General features: G+C 33.2%; 1 protein-coding gene across 1 annotated transcript in view; it reads left to right on the top strand.

Annotated features, from left to right (window-relative positions):
• The first annotated feature begins 665 nt into the window (after positions 1–665).
• The window catches only part of LOC141555061 (coiled-coil domain-containing protein 192-like), a 75,837-nt gene continuing 58,371 nt past the window's right edge, over positions 666–18,131 (top strand). The window contains exon 1 of the mRNA XM_074287638.1: positions 666–792. Coding sequence (XP_074143739.1) covers positions 681–792 — 112 coding nt within the window. The 5' untranslated portion in view covers positions 666–680. The remainder of the gene's footprint in view (positions 793–18,131) is intronic.

The following is an 18,131-nucleotide window of genomic DNA, read 5'->3' as shown; positions in this document are numbered from 1 at the left end:
CTTTCTTGCTTTCTTGCTTTCTTGCTTTCTTGCTTTCTTTCTCTCTCTTTCTATTCCTTCCTTCTTTTCTTCCTATTTTTCCTTGCTTTTTGAGAGGACATAAAGAGTCTAAAAGACTATGATAAATTCAAATTCAACTGGATTTATTTCCAAATCAGGAAAAATTCCAAATATTTTAAGGAAGTAAGAAAAATTTATAGCTGACTCCACTGTAGTTTATCAATGGTAGTGAAGTTCAGTTTGGCAGATAATGTTTCTAATATAGCTGCTTTTCTACATTGCCTCAAAAAGTCTAAATTTTTCCATTCTGGGAACCCATAGAGAAGTTAAATGCTATTTTAATGTAGCCAGTGAATCTTAAAGTGATTTGGATTTCAATTTGTTATCTCCCTTGCATACACAAGGACACATGCATATCCTATTATATAAATGTCAAACAGGATCTGATCTGTATAAGCCCCAAACATTTTCCAGCTATGTCATTCTTCCAAGGTTATGTGTATAGAAATTGTTAGTTATTTTCCTCTCTTTGCCTTTCTGTTTCTTTTTCTCCCCCACCCTCATTCCCACCTGTTTTTTATGATGAAAACTTTTTTCTTTTTCTTTCTTTCTTCTCCTTCTTCTCTCTCTTTCTCTCTCTCTCTCTCTCTCTTTTAAAGAAACTTAAGCACAAAAGGAAAATGAAAAAGCTACAGACTGATTTGGCAACAGCTAAGCAGGAGGCTGCCATCACAGTTATGGAACTCAATGAGAAGATAAAGGCTTTATATGAAGGAAAGCCAACCCCTAGAGGTCAGTATATACATGGGACTAGAAGTCTGAGTGACATCAAAAAATAAGGATGTTTAGTGATAATGTCTTGTCCTGGCCTAACCTTTCTGCATCATTTCAACTCTTTCAGGATTTAGGATAATTTTTTCCTTATCCAGGGATAGAACAGTGAGATAAAAAGGTCTTGCTAAATGTTTGTTAGAAAAAGGCTTTGAAGATAAAAACTAGAATGTAGGCAACTAGATTTCATGTTTCCTAAGGACTTGAATCATTTTTCTTTATCTTCTCCAACATTTAGCACAGAACTTTAAACATAGTGGGATAGTATTGAATTGAATTGAATTGAATATAATGTTTCAGCTACAACTAACAACAATAATACAGGAAGGGGAAAGGGAGTAGGGAAAAGTGAATAGGAGAGAAGAAACTAATTATCCCTAGGAACATGGTTCAGAAACTGAATGAATCATCTATCTGCAAATGGCAGGCTTCCAAGATGAAAGAGGCAGGTGAGTACACGAGATAGTGTTTTGGAATTAAATGAACTTGGTAAAAAAAAAAAAAACCCAAAAAACAAAACCCAGAAAAATTGTTTGGAAAAGTTGTGTGAGTTTTCAGGGAAATTTTAACAGCCATCAATACCTGTTTTTAAAAAAGAAGATAAGAACAATCCAACAACTTGTTTCTATCCTAAAAGGACATGGAATAGGAAAATCAGTGTTCTTCAAGTATGGCTAGTTCTTTTAATTTAGTCTAGGCTGTAAAATCCATATAATTTCTATTTTCTCTCTGGTGGATTTTTTTTGCAATACTTATTCACAAATGCAGTTTTTCTTTCCTTTGTTATGAACCACATTGTTAAAATCTGTTCATGCCATTGTTCTTACTTTAGATCTCTGTATAATTTAAAAGCAATTCCTGAGGAGAGGAGGGACCATGTGGAAACAAATAGAAGATGAGGAGGAAGCAGTGGGTGTGATGACTCTAGAAAACAGTGGTCATGAAATTGTTTGGAAAAACTTTTTACTGACATAACCGAATTTAATGTGAAACAGTCACAAAAAGGATAATCTAATTCCAGAATAGTGAGTGTTCTTAAACTTGAATATACATCACTGTCTCTGCAGGATATTGGAATTATCCGTAAATGCTCTTCTGAGTCATTTCAGGATAGATAGAAAATGAAGAGGAAAAACTAGTTGAGGTTCTGAAAGTACCAGTGCCTTGAAAAAGAAAATAAAATCATTGCAAAGCCTTGCTTTACACACAATAAAATATATGATTTATAACAGACACCAATTATATTGGAATAAAAATGATCAAGATAATTTTTTAAGTTCATGTACTCTGACCATAACCCCTGAACCAGGTAATGTGAATTAAGAAGCTTGAGAAAGAGAATTTGAGAGAACATCAAAATGAATGCTGAAGTTTTCTAGTATATTATTCTAAGAAATCTGTCTATAGATTTCACCAGAATGCCAAAAGGTCCATGATATATTTTTTAAAAAGTTAAGAAAGAACTCGGTTCAAGCTCTTCTCTTCTTTTCAGCCATATATCAGGATGGATGGTCATAGGCTGGATTTCACCATTGCCACCAATGTTTTATTTCCCTAATTAAAACCTCTCACATCTTACATCTATTTGACCATAATTACCTATCATGAATATATCCTATACCTATTTTTCACTACACATACCTTGCCAAACTTCAGCTGTCATCTATTTTTACTCTATCTCAAGTTAGTCAAATGATATAGGAGGAGGTCCCATAACATTTTGACTGGGTAAATTGTAAATTCATGTTACCCAACTTCAACCAGGCTTTCATTGAAACAAGAAAATCTTTTTATCCCTTTCAAAATAATTGCCTCAATGACCACAAAAAACCTAAGCTTTCTCTTTCCTACTCAAACTTCCTGCACCTATCCCTCTTCTCTCTCTCTCTTGAGAATTTTATCTCTTAAAAGGGAATATTGTGGCCTTCAATATGAGCTCCATCTGCTCCTATTCCTTCCATCTCAAAACTCAAGACCTAATCCCCACTATATCCCCCTCTGTTTCCTTTTTTGACAATGAGGTAGCTTTTCTCCTTGACTGGGCCAGCCCCTCGGCAAGTGCCCTTGGTTCTTTCCTGTGATTATAACTTTAATAACTTCCTATCTACTGGTTCCTTTGCTAAAGTTTTCAAATATGCTCAAGTCTCCAATCCTTAAAAAAACTTTGTTTTCTCAGATAAATTCCTAGAAAAATTATTTATATTCACTGTATTTTCTTCTTTTTCTCTCACTTCTCACTTCTGGCTTCTGGTTCTCATCATTCACTGAAAATGCTCTCTCCAAAGTTATTAATGATCTCTTAATTGCCAAATCTAATGGTCTTTTCTTAATCCAAATCCTTCTAAACATATCTGCTGCATTTGATACTGCTAACTAACCTTTGCTACTATATTCTCTTGCCTCTATGAATTTTCATTACACCATTCGATGCTGGTTCACCTCCTCCTTCTCCATTTCCCTTACTAGCCTATCATACATAGAATGCTTCTCAGGGCTCTATCTCGGGTCCCCTATATTTATTTCTTTCTTTACAATTTCTTTTGGTAATCTCTTTAATTTTCTTGATGTTCTGGCATTGACCTGACCTAGATAATTTAGATTTGATACTTAAACAAAATGGGACATTTGTACCAGAATAATGATATTGAACAAATACAGGCTTTGAAGACATCTTGAATAGATTCAGCTGAATGAAACTCCCATGCCTTTGTGATCCACTAGCCAAGTATGAGAGCACCTCTATGAAGGCTTTGTACTCAGGTGGAAAGGATTTGTAAACAATCTGAGCTTTTAGTTTCAAGTCTCAAGGAAATTTTTACATCCATTTTTTTTTTTACTTAGGCTACTTAGGTAGCCTAGTGGTACTCTATTCCTGGGGATCTCACAATATTTTTATTGGAGTTAAAAAGGGCAGTTGATCATCTTTTGCCCTACTTACCCTCTCACACTCAAGCTACCAGCCACACTGTTCCCTAGCAGTGAGGATTACAGGCTTGTTGTCCCACCACTTCTGGACTGACTCCTTTTAGAATTCTAGGCACCATTCAAACACCACTTTCTCTGTGAAGTCTTTCTTGAGCCTTTTTACAAGACTATGTTTTCTCAAACTATCCTATTGTAGTGATACAGCATAGCAGGGATCAAAAGGTGGTTCTTAAGGAGGCAAAATAAACATCTCTAGTCTCTTCTCTTATTTTATTAAAAAAAAAAGATCTGGGAAAAGCATAAGAAACATTTAATGATAATTAATATGATCAAATATATTTTTCAACACAATGAGCAATTTTATTTGCTATGTGCTTTAAGTTCTTTAATATAAATAAACAAATGACTTCTGTCAGAGAAGTCAGAAAGAAAATTCATTTGAAAAGAAAACAGCAAACAATTTACAAAATCAGTTTTATTTGTTGATTTTACTTTGTGCAAATAATCAAAGCACATGGTGCATTTTTTTTTAGTCTTTCCAGCTGGCTGCTATTGCTGAAATGTAGAAACTGTCCATTAGAACATACAAGCTTCACTTAATCCTTGGGTTTAGAATAGCTAGCTGAGTTGGAACTTGAGCTTCAATTCACAAGACAGTTCCATCTTCCTTCTGGGTAAAATTGACTAGTGTTTACTAGGGTTTACTGGAGTAATTTTCCGATGAAGCTTTCCAAGTGTAGGCCCTCTCAGCTATTTATAGGTATTCGGTGTCACTGGGAACTTTTTATAAGATTGCTATTCCCATTTTTAATCCAACCTGTATAGCATCTGATAGCCTGGAATAGTTTCAAGTCCATTGAAGATTTTGTGTGCTTCTTTGGTAAGCCTACATGATGTGTCCTGTAAGGTACTTGATCCATATCAGTTAATTCCTATTTGTCCTAACATAAATATGGTATTGACAGCTGAGTCTGATCTATTCCTAAGCAATTACAGGGGTATCACTCCCTTAAGTGAGAGATGCTTAGTGATCCTGTTGTTTTTCATTTAAAAAAAATGTTTTTGTGTGGGAAGGGTTGGGGAAGAAGTAGGGAAGGAGAAAAAGGGAAGGGAACAAGGATTTCTAAAATGCCTACTATGTGTTATGCACTGTATTAAGCATTTTTTCCTACAAAATTATCTTATTTAGTATTTCATTAATGTTTATTGAATGAATAAAGACACCCCTAACCTTCCTACCCCCCCCCAAACACACACATCTGGCTCTTAATGTCAGAACTCAAAATTTTGGATGTCCAGGTAAAGCTTTGAATAGTGTCAAGTCAGGAATTTTCTTAACTTCAAGATCTCAGTATACTAAGTCATTTTCCAAAGTCTTCTGAATACTCTCTCCCAAGTTACTTTCTCCACTGCATCTTGTCTTCTCCTAAGCCCTTATTGACCTTCCTCCCTCCCTTCTTCCCCTCCCCCATGGTACTAGTCTGAATAGAAACTGTGTGATCTCTATGGTAAAGTCCTAAATAGCCCCTAAATAAAATTGCAATTTAAAGCTAAATTTGCACTTTCTCCTTCAACTTTTACCTTTAAAATATCTCCCTTAAAGCTTCAATGTCTTTAGACTATCCCATCTACCTGGGGACTCCTGTGTTCTCTCGAGACTGACTGTCCTTACTCAAATGAGCCCCAGTCTCTGGACTTTTCTTTTAATATGCGCGTGCGTGCGCGCGCACACACACGTTAATTATATATACAAATGTAATTTTAATTTAATTTTATTGATTTTTTTTTTATTGTAAAAGGACACTCATTTCTGGACATAGACCCTCACAGTAATCCCATATAATAAAGAATGAAAAAGAGGGAAAAAAGAATTCAACAAAACAAGCCACCATATTAAAAAAAAAAAGTCTGCCTTTATATTAAATGTTACATATTGATAGTCCCTTATCTTTTCAAAGAAGTGGTAGGTAGGGGTAGGAGGAAGCTTTATGTATCTCTTCTTTGAGGTGAAGCTTGGTCTTTTAAATTTCATGATATTAAGTTTTTATTGTTTTATTATTCTTGTTCTTTATAATATAATAATATATAATTATATATACACATGTATGAAGATAATATGACTTGATACAAAACAAAGTAAGAAAAATATATATGTTTTTGTATTCATCGTATTTCATAGGCATTTAATCTTTCCTAACTCTTTACTACAAAAAGTACTGGCATGAATGTTTTGTAATCTTTCTATTTGTTCTTAACTTCTTTTGGGATATATACCTAGCACTGAAATCTCTGAATCAGTAGATAAGCACATTTTAGTAATTTTCTTAATATAATTCCAAAGGACTTTTAAATGATTAAGTCATACATATACAAAAATATTTATAGTATTCTTTTTGTTGGCAAAGAATTGGAAATAGTGGTGATGCTGCTCAATTGGAGAATAATCTGAGCAAATTATGGTATATGGATGTAATAATATTATTGTGCTATTTTAAAATGCTGAGCAAGATATTTTCAGAAAAACCTAGAAAGATATACATGACTTGATACAAAGTGAAATGAGCAGAATCAGAAAACATTGTATACAATAACAGCAATATTGTATGATGATAATTATGAGTAACTTAGCTCTTCTCAGCAATACAATGATCTGAGACAATTCCAAAGGACTTATTCATGATGAAAAATGTTTTCATCCAGATTAAAAACAATTGGAATCTAAATGCATATTGAAACATGTTATTTTCACTTTCTTTACCTTTTTTAGTTTTTTCTTTTCTTTTGTTTCTTCTTTCCAATGACTACCATGGAAATATGTTTTATATGATTGCACATATATAATGATTTAAAATTCTTAACTTTTTAAGGAGGAAAAGGAAGAAAAGAGGACAAATTTGAAATTAAAAAATATTTTAAGTGAATGTTTTAAAAATTGTCTTTATTTGTAATTGGGGAAGAAAAATTAAAAATTAATGAAATAATCAAAGCTCTATATCACCCACAATTCATTTGTGTCTTTGTCTTTCCACAACTTTTCTGACACTTGCTAATCCTATCTTTTTTTTTTTTTTTCATTTTTGTCATTTATTGAGTGTGAGCTTAAACCTAAGGGTTGTTTTAATGTTCATTTCTCTTATATTAGTGATTTGGAACATCCTTTCATAAGACTGATAGTTTTTGATTCTTTTGAGAAGAAAAATAATTTTTGTTCTATAGTCATATTAATTAACCATATATCTTATATCTAAAATTTTTGTCAGAGATGTTTCATATAAATATTTTTCTTGCCTGATATATTTGTTATTCTAATTGCATTAATTCTGTTTATGCAAAAGTTTTTTAGTTTCATGTAATCAAAACTATTATTATCATGTCCAATTCTTCATTATTCCATGAGCCATAGCATGCCAGGCTCTCTATTACTGTCTTTTGAAGCCTGTCCAAGTTCATGTTCATTGTTTCTATGCTACTATCTATTCCTTTCAGCTTCTGACATCCTTTTTTTCTTTTGCATTCAATCTTTTCCAATATCAAAATCTTTTCCTATGAATTCCATCTTTTCGTTATATTGCTTTTGTTTTGTATTTGCTTCAGTTTCAGTAATTTGACTTTCCAGTGAATAGCCTGAATTTCTCTAAATATTGATTGATTTGTTCTCCTTACTGCCTAAGGGATTCTCAAAAGTCTTCTTCATCATTACAATTCAAAATCATTGTTTCTGCGGCACAGATGATCTATTTTATATTTTGTAATCATCTTTATTTTTTGTTAAATAATTCATCCTCAGCCATAATTATGAAAAGTATTTAATTTACTATCTTCATTTTTGGTGGCATAATCATATATATTCAAGTTACATATTCATTTTGACTTTACTGTTGTATAATATTTAGGATGTGGATCCAAACAATCATAATCAGACAAATTTTAAGTTTCCTAGTAATTCTTATCAAATAGGAAGCTGTTTCCTATGTAATTTATGTTTTCAGGTGATTGGACACAGGGATAATTGAATTAAATTACTTTTGTTTCTTTTCTAGTCTGTTCCATTGATTTACTCTTTTACTTTTTAACCATCAGAAAGTATTTTAATTTTGTTTTACATTTATGGAATAAAATAAGCATTTTCATGACCATTAATATAATTTTTAAAAGATAATTGCACACAAAACTGCAAATTTATTATGTATAACTTGCTATTCCTTTTAAATACATAATAAAGTTATATTTCTTTTTTCTTTCCTTTTTTCTTTTCCTCTCCTCATCTTACAGATGACTACCATTAGACACAAATATATATATATATATATATGTGTGTGTGTGTGTGTGTGTGTGTGTGTGTGTGTGTGTGTGTATGTGTGTGTAAAATCATTCTATACATACTTCTACTTATCAGTTCTTTGGATGCAAATAGCATCTTCCTTCAAATATCCTTTGTAGTTAATCTGGGTATTTATGATAGTCAAAATCATTTATTTGCGCAATTATTCTTAAAATATAACATTATTTTATTCTTTAAAATATTTTTGAATTTTAATGCTTCATAACATGGTTTGGGGTTTGTGGGTACTGTTCTTCCTTTGTTCCTATTTTTTTTTTCATTTTCCTTAATATTATATTTTGTTCCCAAATGAATTCTAATGAAAAAAAAAACTATTTCTATAAAGTTTCCCCTTGATAGTTTGATTGGTATAATGCAAATTCCATAAATTCATTTCAGTAGTATTTTCATTTTTTTATATTCACATGACAGCTATAAATACTGAATATTTCTCTAGTCATTTGTAAATCCTCTACTTTTAAGAGCATGTTTTGAAATTGTGTCTATATAAGTATCAATATGCTTGTATAGTCTGCCTCCCAGATATTTTATTCATTTTGTATGTATTTTGCATATAGCTTCCTTATCTATTATTCTCTCCTAGATTCTGATTTATAAATATGTGTGTTTTTATATGTATACTGGCTTGTTTTTTTGAGTTTTTTAATGGGCTTATTTTGTAATTTCCTACTTTTTAAAAAAGTTATTAATTTTTTTCAGTTGATTGCTAATTCCCTAGGATTTTCTAAGTAGGGTTAGTTTTGTTTTCTCTTAGCCTATCTATATGCCTTTAGTTTCTTTCTCTTATCTTAGTTCCATTGCTAGTATTTCTAGAACTTTGTCAAATAAGACAGAGAAAGGGGATGTCCTTATTTTGTTGCTCAGTCATGTCTGATCCTTCATGATCCCTGTGACTCTCCATAGGGATTTTTTTTTGATAAAGATACTGTAGTAGCACACCATTTCCTTCTCTAATATATTAAAGCAAACAGAAGTGAAATGACTTCCCCAAGATCATACAGCTAAAAAATACCCGGATTTGAATTCATGTCTTCTTGACTGTAAGGCCAAAGCCTTTTCCATAAAACTGCTCCATTTTATTTCTCTATTAAGTAAGAAAGCTTCTACTGTTTCCATTATATATAATATTAGCTTTTAATTTTAGATAGATACATCTATTGAATTTTTTTTGAAGTTCTATTTTGCTAGCGTCCTATAGGATTTTTAGTACAAAGTAGTATCTCTACAACTTTCTTGACCCTACCTATACTTCAGAACTTAATTATACTATCCCCTATTACTTTATGAATGGTTAGGAAAAATGATAAAAGATCCAAAGCTCTTATATTAATGGCTTATATGTAAAACCTCAATCTATTTTTTTGAGGAAAGATTATTTTTCCTACATTGATCAGCATTTATATAAAGATGAAGATATAAATGGCATGCCTATCATATTTCTAGGTTACACAAAATTAGGAGAGATAGGTAACACTAATTATAAAATAGGTTTGACAGATTGATGGGAATAGTCTTGCCTGAAAAGATGAGCTCTCCTATCCTTTACTCCTCAAAATTTTGCAAGAAATACTTTCTAAATTATTACTTTTTGTGGATAGTTTAGTGGCCACATAAATGAAAAAGCAAACCACGTACAAAACTTTAGAATCTGAAGTACATTACAGTCTTTGTTCTCAAAAAGAAGGAAATAGAAACATAGCTCTCTGGCTTCAAATGCCCAGGAATTAATTAATTAGGCATCAGAGGGGGCATAAAAACTGTATAAAGAAAGCACACAAATGAATGTATCCCTCATTATAATAAAAACAATTCTGACTAAAATTATTCTATCAATAAAGTGTTTCTGTGGCCAAGAAATTCATTGGTAAAACTATTAGCAAGAAGTCTTATCTACTTTTAGTAACTACTAGTTGAACAAGAAGTCACTTGTTTGTATTTTCCCTGCTTTATATTCAGACTAATTTTATAGAAAACAAAGAAGAATCTTGTTAAAGAGATAAATCAAGCAGGCATAGGGATTTTTAGTTTTTTTTTTTTCTTTTTTCCTCTCTAGTGGTGAGAGGAAGGAAGGATATTACTCATCCTTGCATTGTATAGCAGGAAAAGGGGAATTTTTCTTATCTAAAAGTAAAATTTTATACACATATATCTAGCACCATAATTGAGTTATGAAAATTAGGAAAGTTCAAGTGTATATTCCTGGCAAGGTTAATTAGCCAACCCCTTTTAATGAATGTCTTAGAAAGAGGGATAAACCAGTGATAATTATCTCCTTAGCTGATTATCTTGGAAATCAAAACATTCCAACTAAGGCAATTATTTTAAACAAATAAAAATTTGATATGAAATAATGATAAAAATAAATTTTATTATCCAAATTTACTTTTGAAACTAGCTAGATGGTTTTGGAACTCAAGAAGTTATCTTGTGAACAGTTTGTGAGCCTGTTATTGGAGAAAAAAGTGAATTGTAGGAGATTTCTTTACATAAAATACAGTACACAAAGTTTAATTTTACTCATTTATATATTGGAATTAGTCCTGTGTCATTAAGATGAGTCAGCAGAGAAGTTGGTGGGGGTTTTTTGTTGTTGTTGTTTGTTTTTAATCAGTAGGAAAATACCAAGATAATTCATCGTTAAGATAAAATGTAACAGAGCTAAAATCTTATATTTGCATGCCAAAAATGATCATATGTACGAATTCAAAGGATGATTTTGGTTTTTCAAAGTGAGATATGTTATTAGAAGACTAATTAAATTAATGCTTTGAGAGGGTGATGACCTTCTGGCTCCCTGTTGCTTCTAGAATTAATTATAAAACCCTTAATCTTCCATGGGCAGATATGAACAATTTGTTCCAATGATCATGAAGACTGCTGAAGCAAATGTGGTAGAGTGCTCAAAGCACTAAGAATACTAAGATCATCCATTGCATCCAGAGCTATCACCAGCCATCTTGAGATGTTTGCCTTGCCATTGGACTTTAATGTCTCTGGAAGAGAAAGCAAGGCTGTGCAACTTTGTCTCACTTCAATCCAAGTCATGTTCAAATTAAGACATCACCCACAGTACCATTGGTCCACTTCAAAAATGAAAGACAAATAACAACAGAAGAGATAATAATAGGTAAAGGTTTCGTAGAACTATTCAGAGCCTGAAACAGTCTTCCTAAAAGTGGCCATGTTTTATATCAGTTGTTATGGATATTGTATTAATGTCATGTTTGAATTAGAAGATAGTTTTCCATGTGGACATCAAACAATCTATCAACTTTTATTGTGTATCCACCATATATCCACTAAGCACTATACTAGGTGTTGGGTTCACAAAAAGAAAAATGAAACAGTTTCTGTCCTGGAGAAGCTTACATTTCAATAGAGAAGACAATATGTACATAATTATATTTTCTTTAGTAGAGAACTAGTAGCCAGAAGCATCAGGGAAGTTAATATAAAAGATTTCCCTTGAAGAAGAGAGAGTTCTGAAGGAAAGAAGAGATTCTAAGAGATGAAGTGGAACTCCACATGCTATCAGAAAGATCAAATATGGAATGTTGGATATTAGGAATAATAACAAGGAGTCCTGTCTGACCAGATTATAGAGTACAAGAATGGGAATAGTTAGGTTAAAATGGGAATAGTAAGATTAAAAATGTATATTTTACTATTATTATTATAATATTATTTCATTCTAAACTTTTTAATGGGGTTCAATTAGAAACGGTCTGAGGCCAATAGCTCCTATCCTGCTTTTATTATTTTATCCTGTGGTCTATTGTGCAGATATATAAAAATAATATCTTTTTGTAACTGAATGAGTATGAAGTTATTAACATCTTTACCAATATTTGATCAACAACAGAGTTGACACATAGCTTATTCTGTTCACATGTAAGCTTAATTTCTTTGTTTTTTCTTTTTTCTGCTAAGGCAATTGGGGTTAAGTGACTTGCCCAGGGTCACATAACTAGGAAGTGTTACGTGTCTGTGGGCAAATTTGAAATCAGGTCCTCCTGACTTCAAGGCTAGTGCTCTATCCACTGTGCCACCCAGCTGCCCAATGAGTTTAATTTCTTGGAGGCTTCTATATTTCAAAAGCTTTTCATTCTATATAGTTTATAGTTAAAAAATTCTTTAGTAAGGCTATATTAAAACTATTATTATTGAATTTTTGTCACTCAAGATTCAAAATGGCAAAACAAAGAGAGTGTAATAATTGAATTTTCTCAGTTTTCCCTTCCAAACAATTTAAAAATATTGTGTCAAATCAAATTCTAAAGTGACACAATTAACCAATAAAAGTTGGAGTGAGTATTTTTTTATTATATCAGGAGAGGTCTGTGGTATTGGGATAAAGGTTGGCAAAAAAACATAGGTTGGCAACACCAGCTATGAGCCGTGGAGGTACTGTAGCAGCAGTAGCAATATCATCAGGAGCTCCCACTGTCCAGAGAAAGTAAAGAAATTGGACACTTGGTCAAAAAGAAATTACAGGGGTCCCTATACTAGCACTGGGCACAAGACCAGAGCCATTACCTATTATTCCATATCACAGTTCTGGGACAGAAAGGAGAGCTAGCACTTGCCGTTACAAGGAGGCAGGGACCCTACTTACATTAGAGTTGAATTGCAGTTTCAGGGAAAAGAACAGTTGTGGTTATAAGAAATTAATGGGCTTACCTGGATGAAGAACAAAGCTCAGAAGAGGAGAGCAGCACCTCTTCCTAAATTACATCTTGCAAACACCCAAAACTTACAGACCTCTAGAACTAGCTATGAAAACAAGACAAAAAAGCCAAAGGGTTGATCTGAGGCAAAAATTAAGAGAACAGAACCAGAACATTGTATATAGTAATAACACTGTTGTAACTATAATCAACTGTGAAAGACTTAGTTACTCCCATCAATGCAATGATTCATAACATTTTCATAGTTACATGTTGAAAACTGCTGTTTACCTCCAGAGAGAGAAAACAGAAAAACTCTGAGTGCAGGGTGGAGCATATTTTTTAAAAAGTTTTTTCCCCTCACTATAGTTTTCTTGATTGTGTTTTTTGTAACATGAAAATATGTTTTGATGATTTAATATGTATCATTTGCATCAGATTGCTTTCCTTCTCAATAAGTAGAGGAAGGCTTGGAAGAAGGCAGAGAATGTTGGAACTCAGAATTTGAAAGTAAATATTAAAAATGTTTGTGGTTTACTATTATGTCTAGGCAGTTGTGCACAGCAGTTCTATCTATAATGATGTCTAGTTCCAGTGCATTTCATTTGTTGAATTCTCAAAGGATGTTTTTAATAGAGATTTGTTATTTTAGTTTATAAATGATAGTTTCTTTGCATTTAGACTATTAATGTATCTTAATATCTAATAAATCTTAGATTTTTGTAATCTGTAGTGATTGGTTATACAATTTTTACCATTCCATTATATTTGGCTTTGATCATTATCTCTGGGCCTTTTAAGGATCGTCTTTCTCTAATATCTAGTTCCAGTGACCTATCATGACTCATTATCATATACTGTTTCTATAAATAAATCTTCTTGACTCAGTCAATATATTTTTAGTTGAGTTTATGTAAATATCACCCATGGATGGCAATCTAATTCTGTAATTAAATCTTTGTTGTTTTACATGCTATTCCTGGAGATAAATCAGTTTTTGTTACAAGCATTATCAGATTTTTTTTTCAATTTCTTTCTTGAAGTGAGGTTTGCTTATTACAAAGTTGATTCCTGCTTTTTAATTTTTAATCTGTTTTTTTGTGTGCTATGAAAATATCAATTTCCTTTTACCTTTTAGAAAAGTGTTATTTTTAGTAGTTGCATTGAGGTGATAAATCCTGTCTCATTAGCATAGTACAAGTTTTTGTTCAAGTACCTTCTATAGCTATTGTCATAACATGTCAAAAGTATGTGTTAAGACAGGCTTAGTATAAGTATGAGTTGTTCTAATATGTTCTTCCCATTAAGCTTTGATGAATGAATGAATGAATGAATAAAAGAAAGAATGGAAATTGTTTTTTATTAAATGATCACTTTGTATAAAGTATTGTGAGCTGAAATAAAAATAGAAAAGCTTAATAATCCCTGTTCTCCAGGAGTTCACATTCTACTAGGTAGGGACAGAACATATAAAAGAGCCCATTGTCAAGACAGATGAAAAGACCCGGTAGTTTTTGCACTGGCAAGGCATATAGTAAGCTATCTTCTTTAGTGTCTTTCCTTTGATAAAACAAAAAATATTTTTGATATTGAACAAAGTAACAAAGATTTTTTTTATTTTATTATTATAACTTTTTATTTACCAGATATATGCATGAGTAATTTTTCAGCATTGATAATTGCAAAACCTTTTGTTCCAATTTTTCCCCTTCTTCCCCCACCCCCACCCCCAGATGGCAGGTTGACCAATATATGTTAAATATGTTAAAGTATAAATTAAATACAATATATGTATACATGTCCATATGGTGATTTTGCTGTACAAAAAGAATCAGACTTTGAAATAGTGTTCAATTAGCCTGTGAAGGAAATCAAAAATGCAGGCAGACAAAAATAGAGGGATTGGGAATTCTATGTAGTGATTCATATTCATCTCCCAGAGTTCCTTCGCTGGGTGTAGCTGGTTCAGTCATTACTGCTCTATTGGAACTGATTTGGTTCATCTCATTGTTGAAGAGGGCCACATCCATCAGAATTGATCATCATACAGTATTGTTGTTGAAGTATATAATGATCTCTTGCTCCTGCTCATTTCACTCAGCATCAGTTCATGTAAGTCTCTCCAGGACTTTCTGAAAGGTCATTTCTTACAGAACAATAATATTCCATAACTTTCATATACTACAATTTATTACTGGCCACTACAAGGAGGGCTGCCACAAACATTCTTGCTCATACAGGTCCCTTTCACTTCTTAAAAATATCTTTGGGATATAAGCCCAGTAGTAGCACTGCTGGATCAAAGGGTATGTTCAGTTTGATAACTTTTTGGGCATAGTTCCAAATTGCTCTCCATAATGGCTGGATCCATTCATAACTCCACCATCAGTGTCCCAGTTTTCTCACATCCCCTCCAACATTCCCTGTCATTCTAGCTAATCTGACAGTTGTGCAGTGGTATCTCAGAGTTGTATTAATTTGCATTTCTCTGATTAATAATGACTTGGAGCATCTTTTCATATGGCTAGAAATAGTTTCAATGTCTTCATCTGAGAATTGTCTGTTCATATCCTTTGACCATTTATCAATTGGAGAATGGCTTGATTTCTTATAAATTAGAGTCAATTCTCTATATATTTTGGAAATGAGACCTTTATAGTAACAAATATTTTAATGGCTAGAATTTTCTGGGTCTTCAATTATTAGGGCTCCTAAAAAGATGAAGACTAACATACCTACAGAAAGGACCTCTAAAAGAGGGTTGTTCCTTTAAACAATGACAAGGGCAATAATATGTGAGGATGGGTTTTGCTATTCCAGAGACTCTTGGGCATAGCTGTCTGTCTACCATTGGGTAATTACTTGGCAATGGGTGTTGGTATTAGTACTGTTGGGACTGGGGCCCTGATTCCATACATGTTACTCTCTTGGATCACATTTGTTTGTGTGTGTATGTGTGTGTGTGTGTGTGTTAGAGTTTTGTTTGGAATGCTTTGAGGTTAAGTGACTTGCTCAGGGTCATACAACCAGTTTCATAGGCAAGACAAACTCAAGTCTTTTTGGTTTCAAGATTGATTTAGAGCTATGCTACACCTATGCTGTGATGTCTCCCAGCCACTGCTTAAATTCTGACACTTTTCTCATTGCTAGCTTTCTAGTAAAAAGAACTTAACAATCTCCCACACTCAATTTCCCTATCTGTAAAATGGGGATAGTAACATATTGCTTACTTCATAAAGTGTAGATATCAGATTTTTGTTGGGGTTGAGATCTGAAGCCAGATTTGAACTCAGGAAGAGAAGTTTTCCTGACCCCAGTCCCAGAACTCTATCCATTGAGCTACATAGTTGGGGATAGTAATACAGCTTGCCTACTTCATAAAGTATGGCTATCAGAGATGATAATGTACATAAAGTATTGTATAAATGAGATTTGTTATGACTGGTAGGTCTCAAAACCTGGTACATCTCTCAGTGGGTCTCTCTGTATATAGTTTCCTGGGATTCATACTAGGGTGGATAGTACAATCCTTATTCTTTAACTGAGAGACTTTGCAGCAGCATTCTTCCCTCTTCACCCTGAAGTTAAATATGGATAATGCAAGGGGAAAAGGTAACTAGTTATATAACCCAAGATGCAGCAACTTGTGATTTGTGGACCTACTTTACTTTGGGAAAATAGTTTTAGATCATTTGTTCATATAACGAATCATCTATCACTGATACTGGCTAATTTCTTTATTAGTCTTTCTCTAGAATCAAAAGCAGTTTGGGATATGAACATAAGAGATCACTAATGTAATGAAACTAAGTACTCAATATGGAATAAGATATTAATAGCTCGCTGGTAATTAATAGGGTCAAGTGTCAGAAGCAAAAGAACCCAAGAAAGTCCTGAGAGTACAATCCACAATCTATATTTCTCTTTCTATTCTTACCACTGGAATTATAATGTTGGACTCACAGGTTTTCTAGGAGGACTTCAGGTTGAATTAAACATACTCTCTCTGGTCTTAACTTCTCCTGTCAAAACTTGGACCAGTTTAAAGCACAGTGGATGCTGGCTCAGTATCCTGGACTCATTCCCAGGGAGAGCTCATTGTTCTCTCGGGCACTTCAGCTCCCAGGGTTATCTCCTGAATGCAAATACTAGGTGAATCTATTGCATTAATTCTGAACAAGCTTTACCCCCCTCCCTGACTCTACCATTCCCAAAATGATCACATAGACAATGCTAACACAAAAAAACAGTTTTAATCACCAAGGAAGACCAATTAAAACATAAACAATGAGCAAATATAACATTCAGTGGGAAGGGGAGCTGATCTGTACAGTGAAAGTACAGAAACCAGTAATTTTTCTGACTACAGGAGCCTGAAGGGCTTCTTACTTGTGCTGAAGAGTGGGAGTTCATTGGCATCTTCTCCAAAAATCTGAAATGAGAGTGAACAGTAGGAATAATATCTTTGAGGAGTTGTATGCATATTCTCTGATACTGAATACATGCAGTCATTGGTTCTCATAGTCTCTCTGGATTCAGACACTGCAAAGACATATTGAGAAGATCCACTATTATCTCCCAAGATGAAAACCCTTCTATCATTCAAACTCTACATATCTCTCCTTCTCTCTTTTTCTTCTCAGCAGTCTCTGAAGCAATCACAGGCACACTTATCCAATCACATCCACACCTATACCTTCCTCCCTCCATATACACAACACCAAAGGGTTTCCAGAGGTTTTTTTCCTTCCCTTCCTCAAAAAAAAATTATACACTGTAATCCTGGACTTTGCTATTTAACACAGTGATGACATTAACATTTTAGAAATTCTTTTTTAACCTGAGCTGAGGAAAATTTTCCTCTTTTAGGTGCCCTTCCCCTCTTGCAATCCTGTGGAATAGAAGAGTTATAAATGATCAAGTACCTTACTAACTATTTCAGATATCATAGGAATAGCTACTTAAAGGAACAGACTTCCACTTGTAGGTCAAAATTGCAGTAGTCAAAAAGTTGAACCTCTTTCTTCTCTCACGGATCCCTCCCACTGATCAAAGGGGAAGCAGTAAATAGTCAGATGGTCAAAGTAATGAATTGGGACTCAGGACACCTAGAGTCTAGCTCTGACTGGCTATCTCTGAATCTTGGTTTTGTCTTTTGGATAATGAAAAGGTATTAAATCATAGGCATATTAATTTTCCTGAGCAGTACTCCATGGAAACAGGGGAAAAACAGGTGTTATACATTGAATTCTAGTCTTACCAAACCATATCTGCTGGCATCTCCTATCACATCTCTCCCAGACTTTCTGCATATTATACTACACCATGAGATTTCAGCTCCCCATATCTGACTCAGAAAGATGGAA

Source organism: Sminthopsis crassicaudata, chromosome 1 (assembly GCF_048593235.1).
Source record: "Sminthopsis crassicaudata isolate SCR6 chromosome 1, ASM4859323v1, whole genome shotgun sequence".
NCBI lineage: Eukaryota > Metazoa > Chordata > Mammalia > Dasyuromorphia > Dasyuridae > Sminthopsis > Sminthopsis crassicaudata.
This window is presented reverse-complemented; position numbering and strand designations above follow the sequence as displayed.